Genomic DNA, 19,740 nt, shown 5'->3' with positions numbered 1-19,740 from the left:
CAAAGGCATAAGTATAGCCATATACATTCTGAAAAAAAAGCAGGCACAAATCTTGACAGTGCATTCCAGAAACATTTGTAGGGATTTGACATACCTGCTTTCTCGTTTTTCTGACTTGTATTCTATGGCTATCATTAACAGCTTTAGTTTCGCAAACACCAGTCTGCAGGAAAAGAAGCAGCCAAAAGTTAGTCCTCTTTCACAACAAACATCACATATGTAGAGATCACTGCAGGATACATATTTTCTCTGAGAACTTACACTATAATATTTTCCATTTTTTTCAGTTAGGTATACACAGAACATATATTAAGGTCTTTCTACTTTGAAGATATTGAACGCATTATTTTCCTAAAAATACAAACTGACGAGTGTTGTAGTGTCAGACTAAGAACCAACACATTATGTTACTAAGTCCAGCCAATAATAACAAAGGTCATAATACACAACATAAAATTGCACTTGGCTATAGCTTTGGACGTGTTGAGGAATATTTTCAAATCTTTGCTGGAATTCAGCCATATGTTGATTGTAGTGTGCACTCCTTAGAAAATAGGTACATACTGAAGTAAAATGAGAGCACTATATTAGTAAGTCAATAATGCCCACTACTGTCACAGATGAAGAGAATGACTGGAAGCAATCTCTGACCAATATATGGGAAATATATTCTGATACTGTAATAAACACTTTGCAGTTGTGGAAGTCTGTACAAGCGACTATTTATTAAAAGAACTCAAGGGTGATACTCACAGACTTGCAGAACTGTGATGTAGCACACCACCATTTGCTTCAAGCTAACAGACAATGTGAGAATAAACAAGAAACTAACCATCTTTTTTTAAACTAGAAACCATTTTTCAATTTTGTCATTGAATTGCATGCAACTTCAGTGCTTCCTGTTCACATATTTGTCACAAATTACTCTAGGGCTCACCTTTCTATAGATTGTATCTTTATATCATACACTAACTTTCCCAGTGTTCAGTGCTTCTCTATGAACTTCCTTGCTTCAGTGTTATTAATATTTTTGCATAGATTTCAACAATATTTATATTTTTAATGCAAATTAAAAAATGTCCTGCATAATTTGCATCAAACACATGCTTTGCAGAAAACAAGGAAATGGCTGCTGAATTGAACTATTCAATTTCTATATCAGATTTCAGAAATCACTGTGATCAGGTAATTTCTGCTATTTCTTCAGAATATTTCTTCAGGACTTCTGCAGAGCATTTGACACCATCCCACACAACATTTTTGTCTCGAAACTGGAGAGACATAAATTTGATGGATGGACTACCTGGTGGATAAAGAACTGGCTGGATAGCTGCACACAGAGTTGTGGTCAACAGCACAACGTCCAGCTGGAGAAAGGTAATGAGTGGTGTCCCTCAGGGGTTAGTGTTGGGACTGATCCCATTTAACACTTTTGTTGGCAACATGGACACTCAGCAAGTTTGCCAGTGACATCAAGCTGTGTGGCTCAGTTGATGCACTGGAGGGAAGAGACGCCATCAGAGGGACTTTGACATGATTGAGAGGTGGGCCAATTCCAGCTTTATGAAGCTCAACCAAGCCAAGCGCGAGGTCCTACACCTGGGTCAGAGCAATCCCAGGCACAGCAACAGGCTGGGCAGAGAAATGATTCACAGCAGCCCTGTGGAAAAGACTTGGGGGTGTTGGTTGATGAGAAACGTAACATGAGACGGCGGTGTGTGCTCGCAGCCCAGAAAGCCAACCGCATCCTGGGCTGTATCAAAAGGAGCGTGACCAGCAGGTCGAAGGAGGTGATCCAGCCCCCTCTGCTCTTGTGAGACCTCACTTGGAGTATTGTGTGCAGTTCTGGTGTCCTCAACATAAGAAGAACATGAAGCTGTTGGAACAAGTCTAGAGGAGGACCATGAGAGTACCTCCAGAACTCCAGTCAATGTCAGAAATGGGCAGAAAAATTCCTTATAGTTACTGAATTCTCAATTAGCCCATCACATCCTACAAATCTTAGGCTCAGCTAATTTCCAATCACACACAACTGGCAAATGTATGGGCACCTTCTGTTTTCAACCTACAGTTGGGTTCTTCCAGGTGCTGAGCAGTCATGTATTGCTCAAGCACAAAAAAAAAAAAATAAGTAAATACTCCAATAGTAGAATTCCATAGAATTATTAAAAAAAAAAAAGTAAGCAGTGATGTGAGTAGTTATCTGATCAAGTGTAAAATGATAAGTTTGTTAGGAAGATTTTGGGAAGTCTTGTTAAAATATTTGAGATGTACTTTACCAGTGTCTTACTATATCGTTACAAGCACTTCCACAATTGCATTAGAATTGCTGGAGCTTAAGTATGCTATGGAAGAGCAGATGACAACAGAAATCAAAGGGATCAGAATTAGAGATGCTAAGCAATGGAAAGCCAGTGGCCAAAATCTATCACATACATAATACAGAAGGCACTGACATTGCTAAAAGTACTGAAAAATTTGCTCAAAAAGAGTACTTAACTACTATTACAGTTATTTTCACTTATAATATTGTTTATATTGGATGACTGTTGACTTATTATTTGCACCTCAGAAAGACGGCAAAAACTTTCAGCATTCTTTGAAAGGATAAGATACCCTAACAGGCCAGCTCAGAAATACAGAAGAATGAAAAAAATGAGGCTATGCCACATGTGTGTAATCTTGCAGATGTTTCTAGATCTGTGATTGCTGTGTATCTTACATTGATGCAGGGCAGAAGTAACTCCACTAAAATCATGGAATCATTAACTTAATGGAAAGTGAACAATACCAGTGGAGTTTAGTTTACTAGATAGGCTTTAATGAAGCAGGCAGTTCAATATCAGTTTAGAATTTTAACCATAATCTCAGCTGTGAAGACACACAGAGATTAGTACATATTCAAGACACACAGAGATTAGTACATATTCAAGGTATGTTTTCTGGTCTATTCCCATCTGGCCAGTAAAATGAAACACAAATTTTGTATTTTGCATGTTATGAATCACTGGCTACAAATTAATACTCATTGCCAGGCTCAGTGCATGAAAAATATTGTTCATGCTTACTGCCAAAACACTGAAGAATGCACTTTTTAGTTTTTTTAGTCAGCCAGGAACCAACAAATATAATGGGGAGATATTTGAAACTGATGAAAAGTACTACATACAAACAGTGCCTAAAGCACCTGCATGGCAACACTTTCAATGCACTTTAGTACTTCAGTAAACATTCCTCCTGATGTATCTGAATGCAATATACAAGTTTTGATCTCTTTTCTTTTGCTTTGCTAAATCACGACATGCAGCTATTTATTCTTTGAAGGCTCATCATGGGAAAAAAATTCTTGTTCCCCAGGCTTTAATGATCTTCTGCATGAAGGTTACAATATACTAGCTTCCTGTCTCCAACAGGGTAACACATGAGGGAGACAGAGGGGATGAAAGCTGGCAGCCTGTCATGTGCAGAAGTTGAGAATGTGGCATGGGTCTTTGAAGCACTTACTCTATAGACCTAACACAGTTTTTGGCAATAATTTTCTTGTGAATGCCCACACATGTGTGTAATTGGTCACACTAAGTCTGTTCACCAATTTCCCTTTCACAAACCAGTGCAACAAAAGGTTTTTTGCTGTTCTTCAGTTCTCCTGGAAATAGCCAGTTTTTACAGTAATGAAAATACCTACCCACCAAACTCATTAATATGTAACATCACATTACAATTTCCAATGTGCTTTAATTAATCCGAATTTAATAGTGTTATTAAACTGTTGGGAAATTTGAGATCTTTTTCTTTAATTTAAACTAGGAAACACAGTTAAGCCTCCAAATGATCAAATGCTTGAGGAGAGTTCCAAAGTTTAGACATGCTTCTAGATGTCAATAAAACCCCTTTCTTTATCAATTATTTTATCTCAGCTTTACCAGCACAGTTAAATGTATGTCAGCTATATGTCAAACACAGACTCAGTTGCATGTTTCCAAGAACTTTTACAGAAAATCAGCTATGTTTGATAACGGTTTTGCATGAAGATTTATTTTTCATGATTGTAGTTAGTGTAAACAGCACAAATTACCATTTTTCTGAATATAATACAAACTTATAGAATACATTATGAGATTTTCTGTTTCAAGCTATTCAGACAAAGTTTTGTACTTACAGTAATGAACATTTTCGCTCAATAACCTACTCACAGTCTGGTTAACATAGTGGAGGGATGGACTGTGAGCATGCTTGTTTTACTAGCAAATTAAGACTGGGCTCTGTCATAGCTACATCCCAGAAAAAGATTTTTAAATGGGTAATATTTATCTAACAGTTGTCTCTCCCTCATTCTTATGCCTCATATGTTTCTACTACTGTACATATCAGAAAAGGTGAGAGAAGTGCAAGGAGTTAAAGCAAAATCATTCTCCTTTACATAAGAGATATCTTACTTCTTCCTCTATTTCCTCCTCTAAGAAAGAAGTCTGCGTAAGTGTTTCTATTACCTAGTTAAATGCCAAACACTTCAGAGTGGGGTCTGTTTCTTTTTAAGCATTTGAACAGTCCCTAAGCAAAAGCTGTTCACAATCCTTCTTGTGACCGTTTGATACAGTTGTAAAGCCTGTAGACATTGCCTATTTAGATCTTAGAAAAGCATTTGATACTGTCCCCCACATCATTCTCCTGGAGAAACTGGCTGCTCATGGCGTGGATGGGTGCATTCTTCAGTGGGTAAAAAACTGGGCTGGATGGCCAAGCCCAAAGACTGGTGGTAAACAATGTCACATCTAGTTGGGAACTGGTCACTAGCGGTGTTCCTCAGGGGCCAGTCTTAATACATTTACCGACAATCTGGATAAGGGGTCAAGTGCACTCTCAGTAAATTTGCAGACACCACCAAGTTGGCTGGGAGTGTTGATCTGCTGAAGGACAGGAAGGCTCTGTAGAGGGATCTGGGCAGGCTGGATCAATGGGCTGTGTCCAGTGGTATGAGGTTCAACAAGGCCAAGTGTCAGGTCCTGCACTTGGGCCACAGCAACCCCATGCAACGCTCCAGGCCTGGGGAAGAGTGGCTGGAAAGCTGCTTGGCTGAAAAGGACCTGGAGGTGCTGACTGCTGGCTGCTGAACATGAGCCAGCTTGCACCCAGACAGCCAAGTAGGCCAATGGCATCCTTGCCTGTATGTGAAATAGTGTGGCCAGCAGGATCACAAGAAGTAATAATCCCCCTGTACTCAGCACTGGTGAGGCTGCAACTCAAATACCATGTTCAGTTCTGGCACCCTGACTATAAGAGAGATATTGAGATACTGGAGCAGGTCCAGAGAAGGCAATCGAAGCTGGTGAAGGATCCAGAGCACAGGTCTTACAGGGAATGGCTGAAGGAACTGGGGTTGTTTAGCCTGGAGAAGAGAAGGCTCAGGTCTGACCTTATTGCTCTCTAAAACTACCTGAAAAGAGGATGGAGGGAGGATGTGGCTAGTCTCTATTCCCAAGTAACAAGCGATAGGACAAGAGGCAATAGCCTCAAGCTGCACCAGGGGAGATTTCAACTGGATATCAGGAAAAATTTCTTCACCAGGAGGGTGATCAGGAATTGGAACAAGCTGCCTAGGGAAGTGGTGGAATCACTATCTCTGGAAGTGTTCAAAAACCATGAAGATGAGGCCTTCAGTGACATAGTTTAGTGGTGGAGTTGGTAGTCCTGGGGTAATGGTTGGACTTGATCTGAAAAGTGTTTTCAAACCTAGCTGATTCTATGATTCTGTGAAATATGACTGTGCTAAACTATCTTGGACCATGTTTGTAGCCCCATAGAAATTATCATAGAAATCTTGTGCATACACATCTCTTATTCACAGAATCTTTCTAGGTCAAATATAAGGATTTTCAGTCTCTACAAATAAAGTTGCAGCACGGCTTATGCCATGCTTACATACACTTATATACTATATCCTTCAAAAACTCTTTTCTCATTACAGAACAGATTTATTCTTTCTGACATATTTCACTTGTTAGAAGTGGTTTGCAAGCAGTCCCACAGATGCCAGACTACTTATATGACTCTACTACATATGTTTCAATTAATGGTTTCCTTAGAATGCGACAAAAGCCAGGATGGTGACACTGACAACCACTATTCAAAAATGGGAATCATTAGAAGAAATGATAGGACAGAACTTTAGAGTAAATAACTCAATTTAAATGGATTGCTGATGAATTTGTTCAATTTTTTCACTGAAAACATTTATGTTTTTATTTGGAATCACTTAACTTTAAATCTCTTCTGAAAACAGGCATTACAATGTTTGGAATACTTCCAAGCAGTGATTGCTTTAATGTTTATTTTATTGGATGCCATCTGATGTAGCAACATTAGGACTGTAGCAAAGTGAAAAGGTATCCTGCAGAAACCTTAGATTTCACTTGAGAGAAGGCAAATACTTATGTATATTAATACGCATTTGTACTTACTCACACACTGCAGGGAAGGACAAACCCACAAAGGCACTAGACAGATATTCTGTATACATTTCATTTGCAACTCCTTCCAGGTAATATTTCTGCCATGTATCCTCCTCAATCTAAAACAAAAAAAAACACACATGCAGACTTCTGAGTAAAACCAAAAGCCTTCTTTAAAATTTACAAACAACTGCTTAAACATGAATCATCAGATTTTAATAATTAAGTCAGTAGACTGTTATGGCAAATTGGTTTTTTATAAGCCAGGAAGAAAACAGTCTATGTAGTCAATAAACTAAGTATCCTATTTAAAAATAATACACTCCATTCTTGTCAAGCATATTCAGCATGAGCTGAAATAAGGTAGACAGCTTGAGGAAAAAAGTTTCTCAATCTTCTCTTTCTGAAAATTCTCTGGTGCAGTTGTTGCATTTTGAAGTTATTTACATATAAAACTGTATTTTTTTCCTTCTCTGCAGCCATAACTATCAAGGAAATATGAGAAAAAATATTGAATTTCTTCAATGGTCATTAGTGCTTTAAGACAGATAATAAAAACATTTATCTTGTAATTTAACCATTTCTAATAGCTACATTTTATTCTTTGAAGAAAAAAAAACCAACACAAAAACCAAACAAACAAAACCAAAACCAACAAAACAATAAACTATTAGTTTCACTGTTTAGGTAGACCCATTATGGTCTTCATCATACAGAGCAGAAAATGAGACAGCATTGAGTTTAGATAGAATGAAAAAAGTATATTTTTAAAAACTATTGGTAGAGTTTTGCAAGCTAACTGAAGGGCTGAAGTACCAAATACCAACTGATTTCAGAAGTACTTAGATAAATATATATATCTTAAACATTTCACAACTTTATTTTTCTGATATCTCCAGCTTTTCCCAAAGCTCAGCTTACATTGTGTAAAGAGACGATGATACTAATCCTGGAGTAAACAGCTGTAGCTAGGCCCAGTGAAGTGGCAAAAAGGATGCTTCAGGAACATCCATCCTCATGAATTACTGTAGGTGAGGTTCAAGTGCTTTAATCTACACTGCTGATCTTTCTTGTCTAAAGTCCTAGAGCCAGTGTAACGGCAACCAGTTAAGTATAAGCCACTTTATTTTTTTTCCATTACACAGAAAACTCAGCATTTTAGAAATTCTTATCAAACAATTCAGTCCAGTAAGATAAACAACTTATTACTTTAAAATTTATTTTAAAATTAAAGAAATCCCCAACTTTAAAGTCATAAGCGTGCTTCTTCCCGGCTTCCCGTGCCCCTCCTCAGTGGCAGAGCATGAGACTGAAAAGTCCTTTATCAGAGTAAGCATTACTTAGCAACAACTAAAAACATTGGTGTGTTATCAGCACTGTTCTCAGACTAAAACTGAAAACAGAGCACTGCACCAGCTACTAGGAATGAAAAAAATAACTGCTACAGCTGAACCCAGGACAATCCACTGTGTCAAATACCTTTGATAATATTCAGTCAGTGATTTTAATGGTATGAAATGCCTTACAGTAACAAAACTTAGGCCTGTATATTCTTTCTCTTAAAAGCATTATGGTATGTTAGGAGGGGTGTGGGGTTTGTTGTGAATGTATATTTCAAATGGCAGTGTAACTGTACGTCTCTGTCAGTATTCAAGAAAATAAATGAATACATGGGATGTAAGTGCCCTGGCTAAAAGTGTCCAGAATAATTTTTCAGCTATTCAGCAAAAAATTGAGAAAAGCAACAATTTATATTTGCCTGTTGTGTCAAACTACAGCTGGTTTAAAACAGTATTAAACCAGCTGTAGTTTAAAACAGTATTAAAGCAACAGGCTCTTGCATAACAAGGAAATCTCACCATGTAAATTCAAAAACGTATAAAAATTTAAGATGGGGAAAACAAAGCACATATGCTAATCATCAGACAGTTCAGGTCTGTGACCAACAATATACTCTATGCATTTATAATGTATCCAGCAACTAACTGGCTTCTGCCCCTATATTTAAAAAAAAACCCAAGTCTACATAGATATCACTTGAGACTTTCTTACAGATATTAATTCCATTTTTCCTTTAACTGTTTTGTTTATATTGTTGTTTCAGTATTTGTACTTATTCTACTCTAAATTATGCTTCCAAACAAGGTATAATCAGATGAAAATGTTAAGTGTTTAACTAAACTGTCAAGCTAAATAATTGATATTTTTTATTTTAAATTACATCTTTAGGAGTTTTTAAAATCTTACATGCTTTATGAAATAACGTTATAAGAGTACAAGCTGTAAAAGTAAATGACATTTTAAAAACAAAAGCTGTAACAGTTATAGAGTCCAATTAATTCCCCAAGGGTCTAGAATATATTTTTCTTGTTCCTTCTTATACATTTTTATTAAACATTTTATATTTCCTAAAAATTTTAAGTCATAGTTCTGTATTCCATATTCCTACTCCAGCTCCATATCATGAAGCCCAGAAAATGTCATAAAATAAGGATTCTATAGAAATGCAGTGATGTTCCTCTTCTAATCCTTTTCCTCTTGGAGAGCTGCCTTCATTCCCACTTCCCCTGCCTGCAGTTCCATAAGTCTCTGCCCTTGACTCTGCCTCTTTATTTCTCTTCTCTACCATATCGTCACCTAACATCACCCACAATACCAACAGAACTGTTTCTCTAGGCTAATGTCCTGTCTATCTTGCTATTTTCTTCTTAACTCTTTTATCCAAACGGAAATATTGGCCTGCCTTACTGACATGTACCAGAGGATGTAGAGCCACCAACTGACAGTGCCTTCACTGATAGAGCTCTTTTTCTTACTTCCCCATCAGCAGTGTTTCCACCTCCTCTTTCACGCTCATAATGTGGTTATCTTCTTTGCCTGCTTCAACCCTGTAATTTATTCTATGCTCAAATTGTACAGACCCCTTGTCTTCCTGCTAATCAGGATAAGCGGAAAAAAAAAAAAAAAAAAAAGTCTAAATCATGTTAGAAGAAAATTCACCTTTAAAAGCTTTAATAGACAGCAAGACCAATTCCATGTCTAAGTAGCATTTTATGGATAGCCAGTACCAAAAAAGTGAGGGTCACAGTACATACCAAGCCCTCTGAGCAAAACCAGAATTATATTCTCTATTACCAAGAAATAAAGCAACAGCCACAATAAAAGGCTTCAAAAAGGGAATTAGAGCTTACCCTTTAAGGTGGCAGAAGCACATTGTCCTATCAGCATATATAAAAGCTACAGCTCCTCTGCTTGCCTAATTGAAAGAAGCATTTTCACATCCATACATGGCTTGTATTGAAACATCATGGTCATAATAATGCTGAGCTTTTTGAATTCTTTAAAAACTCAAAACTACCTCTTCCCTGTAAGAGCCTGATCCGCAGCTTGTTTAAATCACTCAAACCACCTCTACCAATTCTGACATGTTTAGATCATTGCCTGGGCAGCACAAAGCAGAAAGAAACAACAATGTATTTTGAAATAATGAGTTCAGTTAGAAAAAAAAATAAGATTATATCATTAACATGTGATAATGTTATATTAAAATAAAATTAATTATATTGCTATATCACATTATTAAATATTAATATTTCTTTTTATATGTTATGTTATATCATAACTTTCTTTGGTATTTGGTGTGACACAAATCTCTCTGGGGAAAAAGGAATCCAGTATTCAAAAATTTGAATTCCACAGCTACTTTGACAGGACTTGCATAGTTTTTATGTAAGTCTGCATTGTTATACTACAGCCTGAGTATTAATTGGGGATTCAGCAATCTTTTCCCCACATTAAACTAGTCAAAAGGCACCCTTTCAAAAGAATGTTCTAAAGAGCTCAAGAATTGGAAACTTTTTAAGAAAACGGTGAAATATAAATTATAATGAATTTATTTCTTTTACATTTCCTTCTCCTGTTGATAGGCTGCCAAGTAAGCAGTTACTTTACTTCTGAAGAAGTAAACAACTGCAAGAATAAACTGCAATATGGAGATGTTCTAAATCATACACTCCCTGACAAGTGGGCTGCAAACAACCAAGAGAAATTTCTTCCATAGAAATTGTTTCACCATTCAGAGATCATGTGGGATGCTAAAAGGGATTTGCATTGTGTTATTCTCCACCACACACAGAGAAGTCATATCACATTTTATATAAGCCTCTTATTTATGTGAACCTTGCAAATGTCACTGATCAGCAACTCTATATACAGAAAACAGATAAAGTGCAGGCTTGGTAACATATAAGAGTAATGATAGCAAGGACATGGCTGTAACTGATGGTCTATTTTGTGGATTTTTCTTAGATTGACACCTCCTGAAATATACAAATACATTATGTCTTTCTCCTGTCTACTTTCTTCTGTTGTTTTCTTTTCTTTAGGCAGATGAGGTTTATTTGGAGGAAGAAACTGCAGATCAGACCTGTAGTTAAGAACCCCCCCTTAGTCAAGGACCAAGAAAGAACTGGAAAAAAACCATTCATTCAGTAAGCAGTGATCAAGCTTCACAGATAATGGTTAATGTTAAATTAACCCTAATTAAGTGTTTGAAATCATAGAATCATAGAATAGTTAGGGTTGGAAAGGACCTTGAGATCATCTAGTTCCAATCCCCCTGCCATGGGCAGGGACACCCCACACTAAACCATGCCACCCAAGGCCTCATCCAACCTGGCCTTGAACACTGCCAAGGATGGAGCATTCACAACCTCCCTGGGCAACCCATTCCAGTGCCTCACCACCCTCTCAGTAAAGAATTTCTTCCTTATATCCAGTCTAAACCTCCCCTGTTTAAGTTTGAACCCGTTACCCCTTGTCCTGTCACTACAGTCCCTGATGAATAGCCCCTCCCCAGCATCCTTGTAGGCCCCCTTCAGATACTGGAAGGCTGCTATGAGGTCTCCACGCAGCCTTCTCTTCTCCAGGCTGAACAGCCCCAACTTTCTCAGACTGTCTTCATACCAGAGGTGCTCCAGTCCCCTGATCATCCTCGTGGCCCTCCTCTGGACTTGTTCCAACAGTTCCATGTCCTTTTTATGTTGAGGACACCAGAACTGCACACAATACTCCAAGTGAGGTCTCACGAGAGCAGAGTAGAGGGGCAGGATCACCTCCTTCGACCTGCTGGTCACGCTCCTCTTGATGCAGCCCAGGATACAGTTGGCTTTCTGGGCTGCGAGTGCACACTGAAGCCGGCTCATGTTCATTTTCTCATCGACCAACACCCTCAAGTCTTTCTCTGCAGGGCTGCTCTGAATCTCTTCTCTGCCCAACCTGTAGCTGTGCCTGGGATTGCTCCGACCCAGGTGTAGGACCTTGCACTTGGCATGGTTAAACTTCATCAGGTTGGCATCAGCCCACCTCACAAGTGTGTCAAGGTCCCTCTGGATGGCATCCCTTCCCTCCGGCGTATCAACCGAACCACACAGCTTGGTGTCATCGGCAAACTTGCTGAGGGCGCACTCAATCCCACTGTCCATGTCACCGACAAAGATGTTGAACAAGGCCGGTCCCAACACTGATCCCTGAGGGACGCCACTCGTTACCGGTCTCCAGCCGGACATCGAGCCATTGACCACAACTCTTTGCGTGCGGCCATCCAGCCAGTTCTTTATCCACCGAGTGGTCCACCCATCAAACTGATGTCTCTCCAATTTAGAGACAAGGACGTCATGTGGGACAGTGTCAAACGCTTTGCACAAGTCCAGGTAGATGACGTCAACTGCTCTGCCCCTGTCCATCAGTTTTGTAGCCCCATCATAGAAGGCCACCAAATTGGTCAGGCAGGATTTCCCCATAGCGAAGCCATGCTGGCTGTCACCAACCACCTCCTTGTTTTTCATGTGCCTTAGCATGCCTTCCAGGAGAATCTGCCCCAACAGTTCGCCACGCACAGAGGTGAGACTGACTGGTCTGTCATTCCCTGTGTCATCCATTTTCCCCTTCTTGAAAATGGGGGTTATATTTCCCTTCTTCCAGTCGTCGGGAACTTCACCTGACTGCCATGATTTTTCAAATATGATGGACAGTGGCTTAGCAACATCATTCGCCAGCTCCTTCAGGACCCGTGGATGGATTTCGTCAGGTCCCATGGACTTGTGTACATTCAGGTTTTTAAGATGGTCTCGAACCAGATCCTCTCCTACAGTGGGCCTAGGGTCTTCATTCTCACAGTCCCTGCGTCCGCCTTCCAAGACTTGGGTGGTGCGGTCAGAGATTTTGCCAGTGAAGACCGAGGCAAAGAAGTCATTAAGAACCTCAGCCTTCTCCAAATCCTGGGTAGCCAGTTCTCCTGATATCTTCCGAAGGGGGCCTACGTTGTCCCTAGTCTGTCTTTTACTCACTATGTACCTATAGAATCCCTTCCTATTATCCTTAACATCCCTAGCCAAGTTCAATTCTAACTGGGCCTTAGCCTTCCTCACCTGGTCCCTAGCTTCCCAGACAGCATCCCTGTATTCTTCCCAGGCCACCTGTCCCTGCTTCCACAATGTTTAAGATCTATTAGGATACCATGAAATGCTTATTAATGAATTTAAAGAATTGCTGATATATGGGATGCCATAAAATGTTACTATATTCTTTCCTTGAGTCTTGCAGTTTCCCTGAGTTTTAACAGAGTAAAGTTTCACAGAAAACATATCCAGTTTCTCCCATCATCCATGTCAGCAAAGTACTAATTTCAAAATCCTTAAAGTGAGAAAAAATACTTTAGGACTTACTGTGTTCTTGACTACTTTAAGCCTTTTTGATGATATTATAAATTCTGCTGCTGCAGTTAACCTGAAAAAATGAACCCCTAAACAGATCTGATTATTTTCCTTTAAAATAGTTAACCTTTACTTGGAGTGATTGTTGTCCAGTCCGTCTCTGGATTTACTGATATTTATCTATACATTAAGAGCAACTTGCCAAAACTTTTTAACTAACTGTTAATGTAGAGATTAAATAATCTGTCCCACATACATTTACAAAATGGATGTTTCACATGTCAGTTGCCTGAAAACAATGGGGAAGAGTTAAATGTTATAAACCTTATAGAAGCAAAAAAAGAGCTAAATTTGGGTGAGTTTGGTTCAAGATGCTACTAATCAAGTTTATCACAAATGTCATTCACTAGAACTTTGAACATTATTTATCTGGTTAGTGACATCTATACCTTGCTTTTAGTCTACCTGAAAATATTACTGTGCTTACAAAGATGAAAATAACCTTGATTTAAGTTGAATAATGAAGAAAAACCACAGCAGTTTCAATTTTATGTTTATAAAACAAAGGGGAATAAAAATTTAAGTTATACAAATCACAACTAGGAAGAAAGGTAAGAGAGTTTAGGTAACTGCTGGACCTCACACAGAATGTGCCATACCACCACTGTGACTTGAATCTATATCTTCCAAGTTCCTCTTCAGTACTGTAAGCCCATTATTATCTTTTCCTGACTATGCTGTGATAAAAGAAAAACAAGGGAAAATGTAGGCCTTCTATGTCAGGAAAAAGGAGATCTGACTACCCCGGACAAGGAGAAAACTGAGGTACCCAATTTTTTTTACTTGGTCTCCACCATCAAGTGCTCCAGCCACACTGTCCAAGTCACAGAAGACAAAGGCAGCGACTGAGGATAAAGAACCACCCACTGCAGTAAAAGATCAGGTCCGGGACCACCTAAGAAACCTGAAGATACACAGGTCCATGGAATCTGATAAGATGCATTCGCAGGTCCTGAGGGAACTGGTGGATGAAGTTGCCAAGGCAATATCCAACATATTTGAGAAGTTGTGGCAGCTCAGTGAAGTCCCTACTAATTTAAAAAGGGGAAACATAAAGCTCATTTTTTAAAAAGGGAAGAAAGGAAAACCTGGGGAACTATAGGGCAGTGAGTCTCACCTCAATGCCCAGGAAGATCATGGAGCAGATACTCCTGGAAATTATGTTAGGGCACATGGAAAATAAGGAGGTGATTAGTGACAGCCAACATGGCTTCACAAAGGGAAAATTGTGCCTGACAAATTTGGAGGCCTTCTACATGGGGTTACAGCATTTGTGAATAACTGAAGAGCAACTCACATCATCTACCTGGACTTGTGCAAAGTATTTGACACTGTCCTGCACAACAACCTTGTCTCTAAACTGGAGAGACATGGGTTTGATGGATGGACCACTTGGTGTATACGGAATTGCCTGGATGGTCACACTCAAACAGCTGTAGTCAACAGCTCGATGTCCAAGTGGAGACCAGTGACAAGCAGTGTTCCTCAGGATCCGGTATTGGGACGGCACTGTTTATCATCTTTGTTGGCAACATGGACAGTGGACTGAGCGCACTCTCATCAAGTTTGCAATGGCACCAAGCTGTGTGGTATGGTTGACATGATGAAGGGAAGGGATGCCATCCAGAGGGACCTCGACAGGTTTGAGGGGGGCCTATGCAAACCTCATGAAGTTCAACAAGGCCAAGTACAAGATACTGCACCCAGATCAGGGCAATCCCAGGCACAAATACAGTCTGGGAGGAGAATGGATTGAGAGCCATGAAGATGGTCAAACAGGCTGAGTGCTGAGGCTGTTCAGCCTGGAGGAAGCTCCAGACATTCTAGCAGCCTTCCAGTACCTAAAGGGGGACTACAAGAAATCAGGAGAGGGACTTTTTTACAAGCACATGTAGGGGTAGGGCAAGCTGTAATGGCTTTAAATTAGAAAAGGTAGATTTACATTAGATTTTAGGAAGAAGTTCTTAAGTGTGAGGATGCTGGAACACTGGAACAGGTTTCTAGTAGAAGCTGTGGATGACCCATCCCTGGAAATATTCAAGACCAGGCTGCATAGGGCTTTGAGCAACCTGATCTAGTAGGTGTCCCTGCCCATGGCACAGGAGACAGAACTAGATGATCTTTATAGTCCCTTCCAACCCAAACCATTCTAAGATTCTACGTTACACTGCAATTGTGTCTCCTGGATAGTCATAAAACAAATTACCCAGTGATTCAATAGCCTATGTGAAGAATAGATGGAAAATGACATAGTGTATCCCTAGAGAAGAAATCTAATTTTCATCTGTATGTAATTTTTTTTTTAAGTCGCAATGCTCCTCTCCTCTATCTGTATATAGATAGAATGTTATTATCAGGAGATATATTTACAAAATGTAATAATTTCCTAGTGAGACATGGTGGGAGAGAGATGAAAAAATGATGTACAACTTGCATGCACAACCATTAGTATTGCCAGAAAATACCTAAACCCTTAATATACCCACCCCTATCCCCTGGCAGTATAATCAGGAGTAACACGAAAGAGATTGAGTATATCTGAACCTGATAGCGCTATATAATCTTTTCTGTCAAGATCTAAGTCTCACTATCAAGACAGAGAACTAATGCTAGAGTTGCAGTGTGACCTAGGAGCTTTTACTACATTTTGCAAGGTAAAACAGGGACAGGATGGTGGGATGTCTTTATAAATATTGAGGAAGTGGCAGAATGAAAATTCTTTTAAAGCACAATGAAAGCAGATATAAATTCTGCTGCCTAGCACTGAATAAGCTCAGTTCATCACCACAAAGCAAAGAAAAAAGAACAGTAGAAATGCTTTGAGAATAATTTCAGATGCTTGGAAGATCATCCATTTGATTTTTTAGGCATATATTTACTTTCATAAACAACCCTAACTGAATAATAACCCCCCCCAAAAAAAACCACCAACCAAATTAATGAGTTAGCCCTATTGATTATCTCTCTAGAATAGTACTTGAATATTTCAGTTCTGTTGTTAAAGTGATCCTGCTTTATTCTAATGTCCTACATTTTTTCTTTTGCTCACCATGTGCATTCCATTATGCAGTATTTTGTCTAAGTGCATGCAATTTGGAAATTCTGAACAGTCTTTCCAAAATTATAAGGTTTGTACCAAAAAAAATAAAGTGTTGTGTAAACAACATGAAAGTTGTTCCATAGTTCCTTTCTAAAATACATATAAAACTTACTCTTTAAAGATGCCCATAAGGCCTTGTAGAGAAACATTTTAAAAAAATGCCTAGAAAATAACATCTTCACTTGAGAAATTTTCTTGAGCCCTTGCCAATCTCTTTGCATCAACTTCCATCTAATGCAGAGACTCCTGCCTCCCCCTAGGCTAAGAATGCTTCCAGGGGTTCCTGACGTTTAATCTTACAATTCTCTACAGCATTGTGAGTATATTTCTGCAAACACAGATGTGAATAAAAAGTACAGACAGAACATTCTTTACTGGTGTTTGAAGAGAAGTTGTACATTGAAAGCAATATATTTTAAACATTTCCTCCTATTCACCTATAATGTCCTGTCAGTCCAGCAAAATTTCTTGTGTGAATGTCTGGTTTTATTATGCATTTAGATATGGATATCAAAATCTGACAGATAAGTAATTGGCTGAAAGCAGTTCATACATTCCCAGCAGAGTGAAGCTTCTAAGATTTACATTCTGAATTAAATTTTCTTAAGTATTACAAATTATCAACTACCTCTTCACTCAGTTCCATTGCCTGCTTAAATCAAAGCATTATATAAAATTTTTTGCTCGGCAAACTATTCCCACAGTTCTCTCTGCAAGAATGTTTTTTAAAATTGGTGTGAAAAGAGCATGTTTTATAAGTAGGTAAGCACCTGACTGATGTATGGCTTTATTATGTCTCTCTTTCAGCCTGGACTGGAAAGCAATGTAGTGGGAGAAGCGGGCATTGCATATGTATGGGTGTGAGCAACAGTTGCCAAAAAAGCCCACAGAACATTCCAGCTCTCAAATTAGCTTAGAGGAGAATTGAGACTGCTCTAGATTATTTTTCAGATCTAGAATGAGGTGTACTGTCTTACCAACAGAGCAAGGACAAAACTAGTTGGCCTGTGGACTTGTGTTACGCTTGAGGATCACATTCCACATTTTATTAATTTACACAACAATACTAACTCATATTGGCTTGCATGTTTGTATACAGGGACAATTTGGCCACCTCTGCCTTTTATTCCATTTACTTACTTTTTGCAATGTTTTTCATATGGGTAGACTTCTGGTATACATCTGCTAATCCAAACAATACAGAAATTGCAGCACAGAATTGTATTTCCGTCTTTTTCTAAGATTATGCAAATGAGTTCCAATTCTTTTATTAATACAATAACTGTGTTATAAAAAGACTGGACTATTGAAATACAGTTTACAAGTGTAAAGCTTTTTTTTTCTTAACATATTGTTTGTTGTGCAATCTACCTTTCTTCCTTTAAGTATTTACAGAACCTCAATCTTTTGGAGCCGATTTCCTTTTTGTTCAGTTCGGTGCCAAAGAGAACATAAAAGATTCCATATGAGACTACATCACTAAAACCAAAAGGAAAATATTAGGAATAAATATAATATTTTGAGGTTTCTTAGTTTGTTTTAGCCCTAATATCAGGCAGACTGTTTACACAAATCATTTTTGCCGTAAAGTAACACATAATGAGTTAAATGTGTGCAATGTCACCATCAATCATGTTCATTTGTGTTTGACTGACCAAACATTTATGGCATGTTAAATCACTTTCTAATCACACTATGAAGGAGGAGCAACAAACACACATTTCAAGCTTTCTTTAAAAAATAAAGAAGTTTCAGTACATTTTTTCTGGCAATCCCCTAACTTATGGGAGACTCCACTAATAATGTTTGCTCAAGGTGCTTATAAAGGTCTGACACCACTTAAATTCAGTACTATAAATGATAAGGGATGGAAGATCTTTCAGGGAATGGATAACTTTCTTTTCAATAGCACCCTCTTTAACAATTCCAATCAACATAGTTGCCCTTCTGCAACACGCTGCTGATACATACCAAATGCTCAGTAATACTTTTCTCTTTCAAATACATTTTAGAGTGAGACAGCTTGGAGGAAGAATATCCTTTCAGCTAAATAATGAAACAAGCCTTTTGTTGTTGCCAATTGAGTTGGAGTCTCACAAATAAATATACCTCAGTTCTCATACATTTATTTTGCTGTAAGTTTTAATATACACAGAGATCTTTGGAAATTATGATACACCTTTTATTTGCCTGAACAATTCATTCTTAATTAAGTGAAAGACATCTTTTTAACCTGTAGTAATAGAGTCTTGGAGTCTTTCAATGCACTATTTTATGGTATTTCATCTCCCACTACCATCTGAAGATGACATCTGAAGTAACACAAGTCAAGGTATATCTGCACACTGTTCTGTTTATAACTATATATAATCACAGATACAAGAGCAAAACTGATATTGATAACTTCCTCCAAATCAAATTCATTGCTATTTTTATGCTTACTCTGTGCATATAGAAAGACTCAGATGTAATCTGAGTACTGCCTTGCAAAGCTGAGCTTTCATCTTAAAACTGTTCATTGCTGAGATAGTACAATCTGTCACTGTCCTAAAATTATTATAAGAATATATTATACAATAAGAAAATACAGGAGAGAAGGTAGGTAAGATAATGATATAAGTGGTTAGATAGATTTTCTAGAAAGATGCTACCTTTACACTTGCAGTTTTTGATCTGTGTAAACATTTTACCTACAAATCTGCCATAAATGTGTGCAGCTCTACTACAGTGCCTCTATAGCCAGACATTTATACATTTTAACACTTTTTGAATCTCTTCATTTTCTCACTGCAAGTTTAAAGAACTTGATTTATGACTGGGCCTTATGAAGATATCCATATATTTGGATGTTCTTGAGAGAAAACTGATCTCTTCTGATTTTGGAAAGATGGAAATTGAACAAAAGTTTCATGCTTACTTCTGATGTCAACAGCAAGTTCACAGAATAGGTTGCTTCAGTAATTCAGATACATTAGTGTGACTGTTAGAAATGTTTGAGACTCCTGAAAGTCTTGGGTTACTATACTAAGCAAGAATGAGGGAGACCAAAATGAAGAGGAAGAATGAAGTTTGTAAGAGATATAGTCTTCTTTTGGGGTATAAGAAGAAAGGATTAATGTCAAAGTGATTGTGTGATGATGAGTCATTGACAGCTCCCAAGTTTGACTTTAAAGAGCAAAACGGCTGCCTTTTGGGTTTTTTTTTTTTTGTAGGTTTGGGTGTTGGGTTGCAGAGCCCAGGCTTGTTTCCATATTAAAAACTGACTTTTTTTTTTTTACTATAATAGTCTGAAATATTTTTGACACACAGGAGTCTGCGGTCTCGGAAGGATACCTTAATAAGAATTCCAGGACTTCCTAAGAAGTAAATACTCAGTGTCCTGCAGTGACATGCACTTCTATGAGAACAGTCTTGGCTT

At 38.3% G+C, this 19,740-nt stretch overlaps 1 protein-coding gene across 9 annotated transcripts in view; it reads right to left on the bottom strand.

The window, feature by feature from the left end:
• Nucleotides 1–19,740, bottom strand: part of KCNMA1 (potassium calcium-activated channel subfamily M alpha 1) — a 507,083-nt gene that overhangs the window by 120,508 nt on the left and 366,835 nt on the right. For 5 of the 9 annotated variants that reach the window (XM_080621175.1, XM_080621176.1, XM_080621180.1 and 2 more), the window contains exons 15-16: nucleotides 6,459–6,568; nucleotides 95–163 (exon numbers count right to left, since the gene is read on the bottom strand). In XM_080621175.1, coding sequence (XP_080477301.1) covers nucleotides 95–163; nucleotides 6,459–6,568 — 179 coding nt within the window. Of the gene's footprint in view, nucleotides 1–73; nucleotides 164–6,458; nucleotides 6,569–19,740 lie in introns of all 9 variants that reach the window. The other 4 variants (XM_080621173.1, XM_080621177.1, XM_080621179.1 and 1 more) reach the window with 1 other exon arrangement.

This window comes from Psittacula echo (assembly GCF_963264785.1).
Source record: "Psittacula echo genome assembly, chromosome: 6".
Taxonomy (NCBI): Eukaryota; Metazoa; Chordata; class Aves; order Psittaciformes; family Psittacidae; genus Psittacula; species Psittacula echo.
This window is presented reverse-complemented; position numbering and strand designations above follow the sequence as displayed.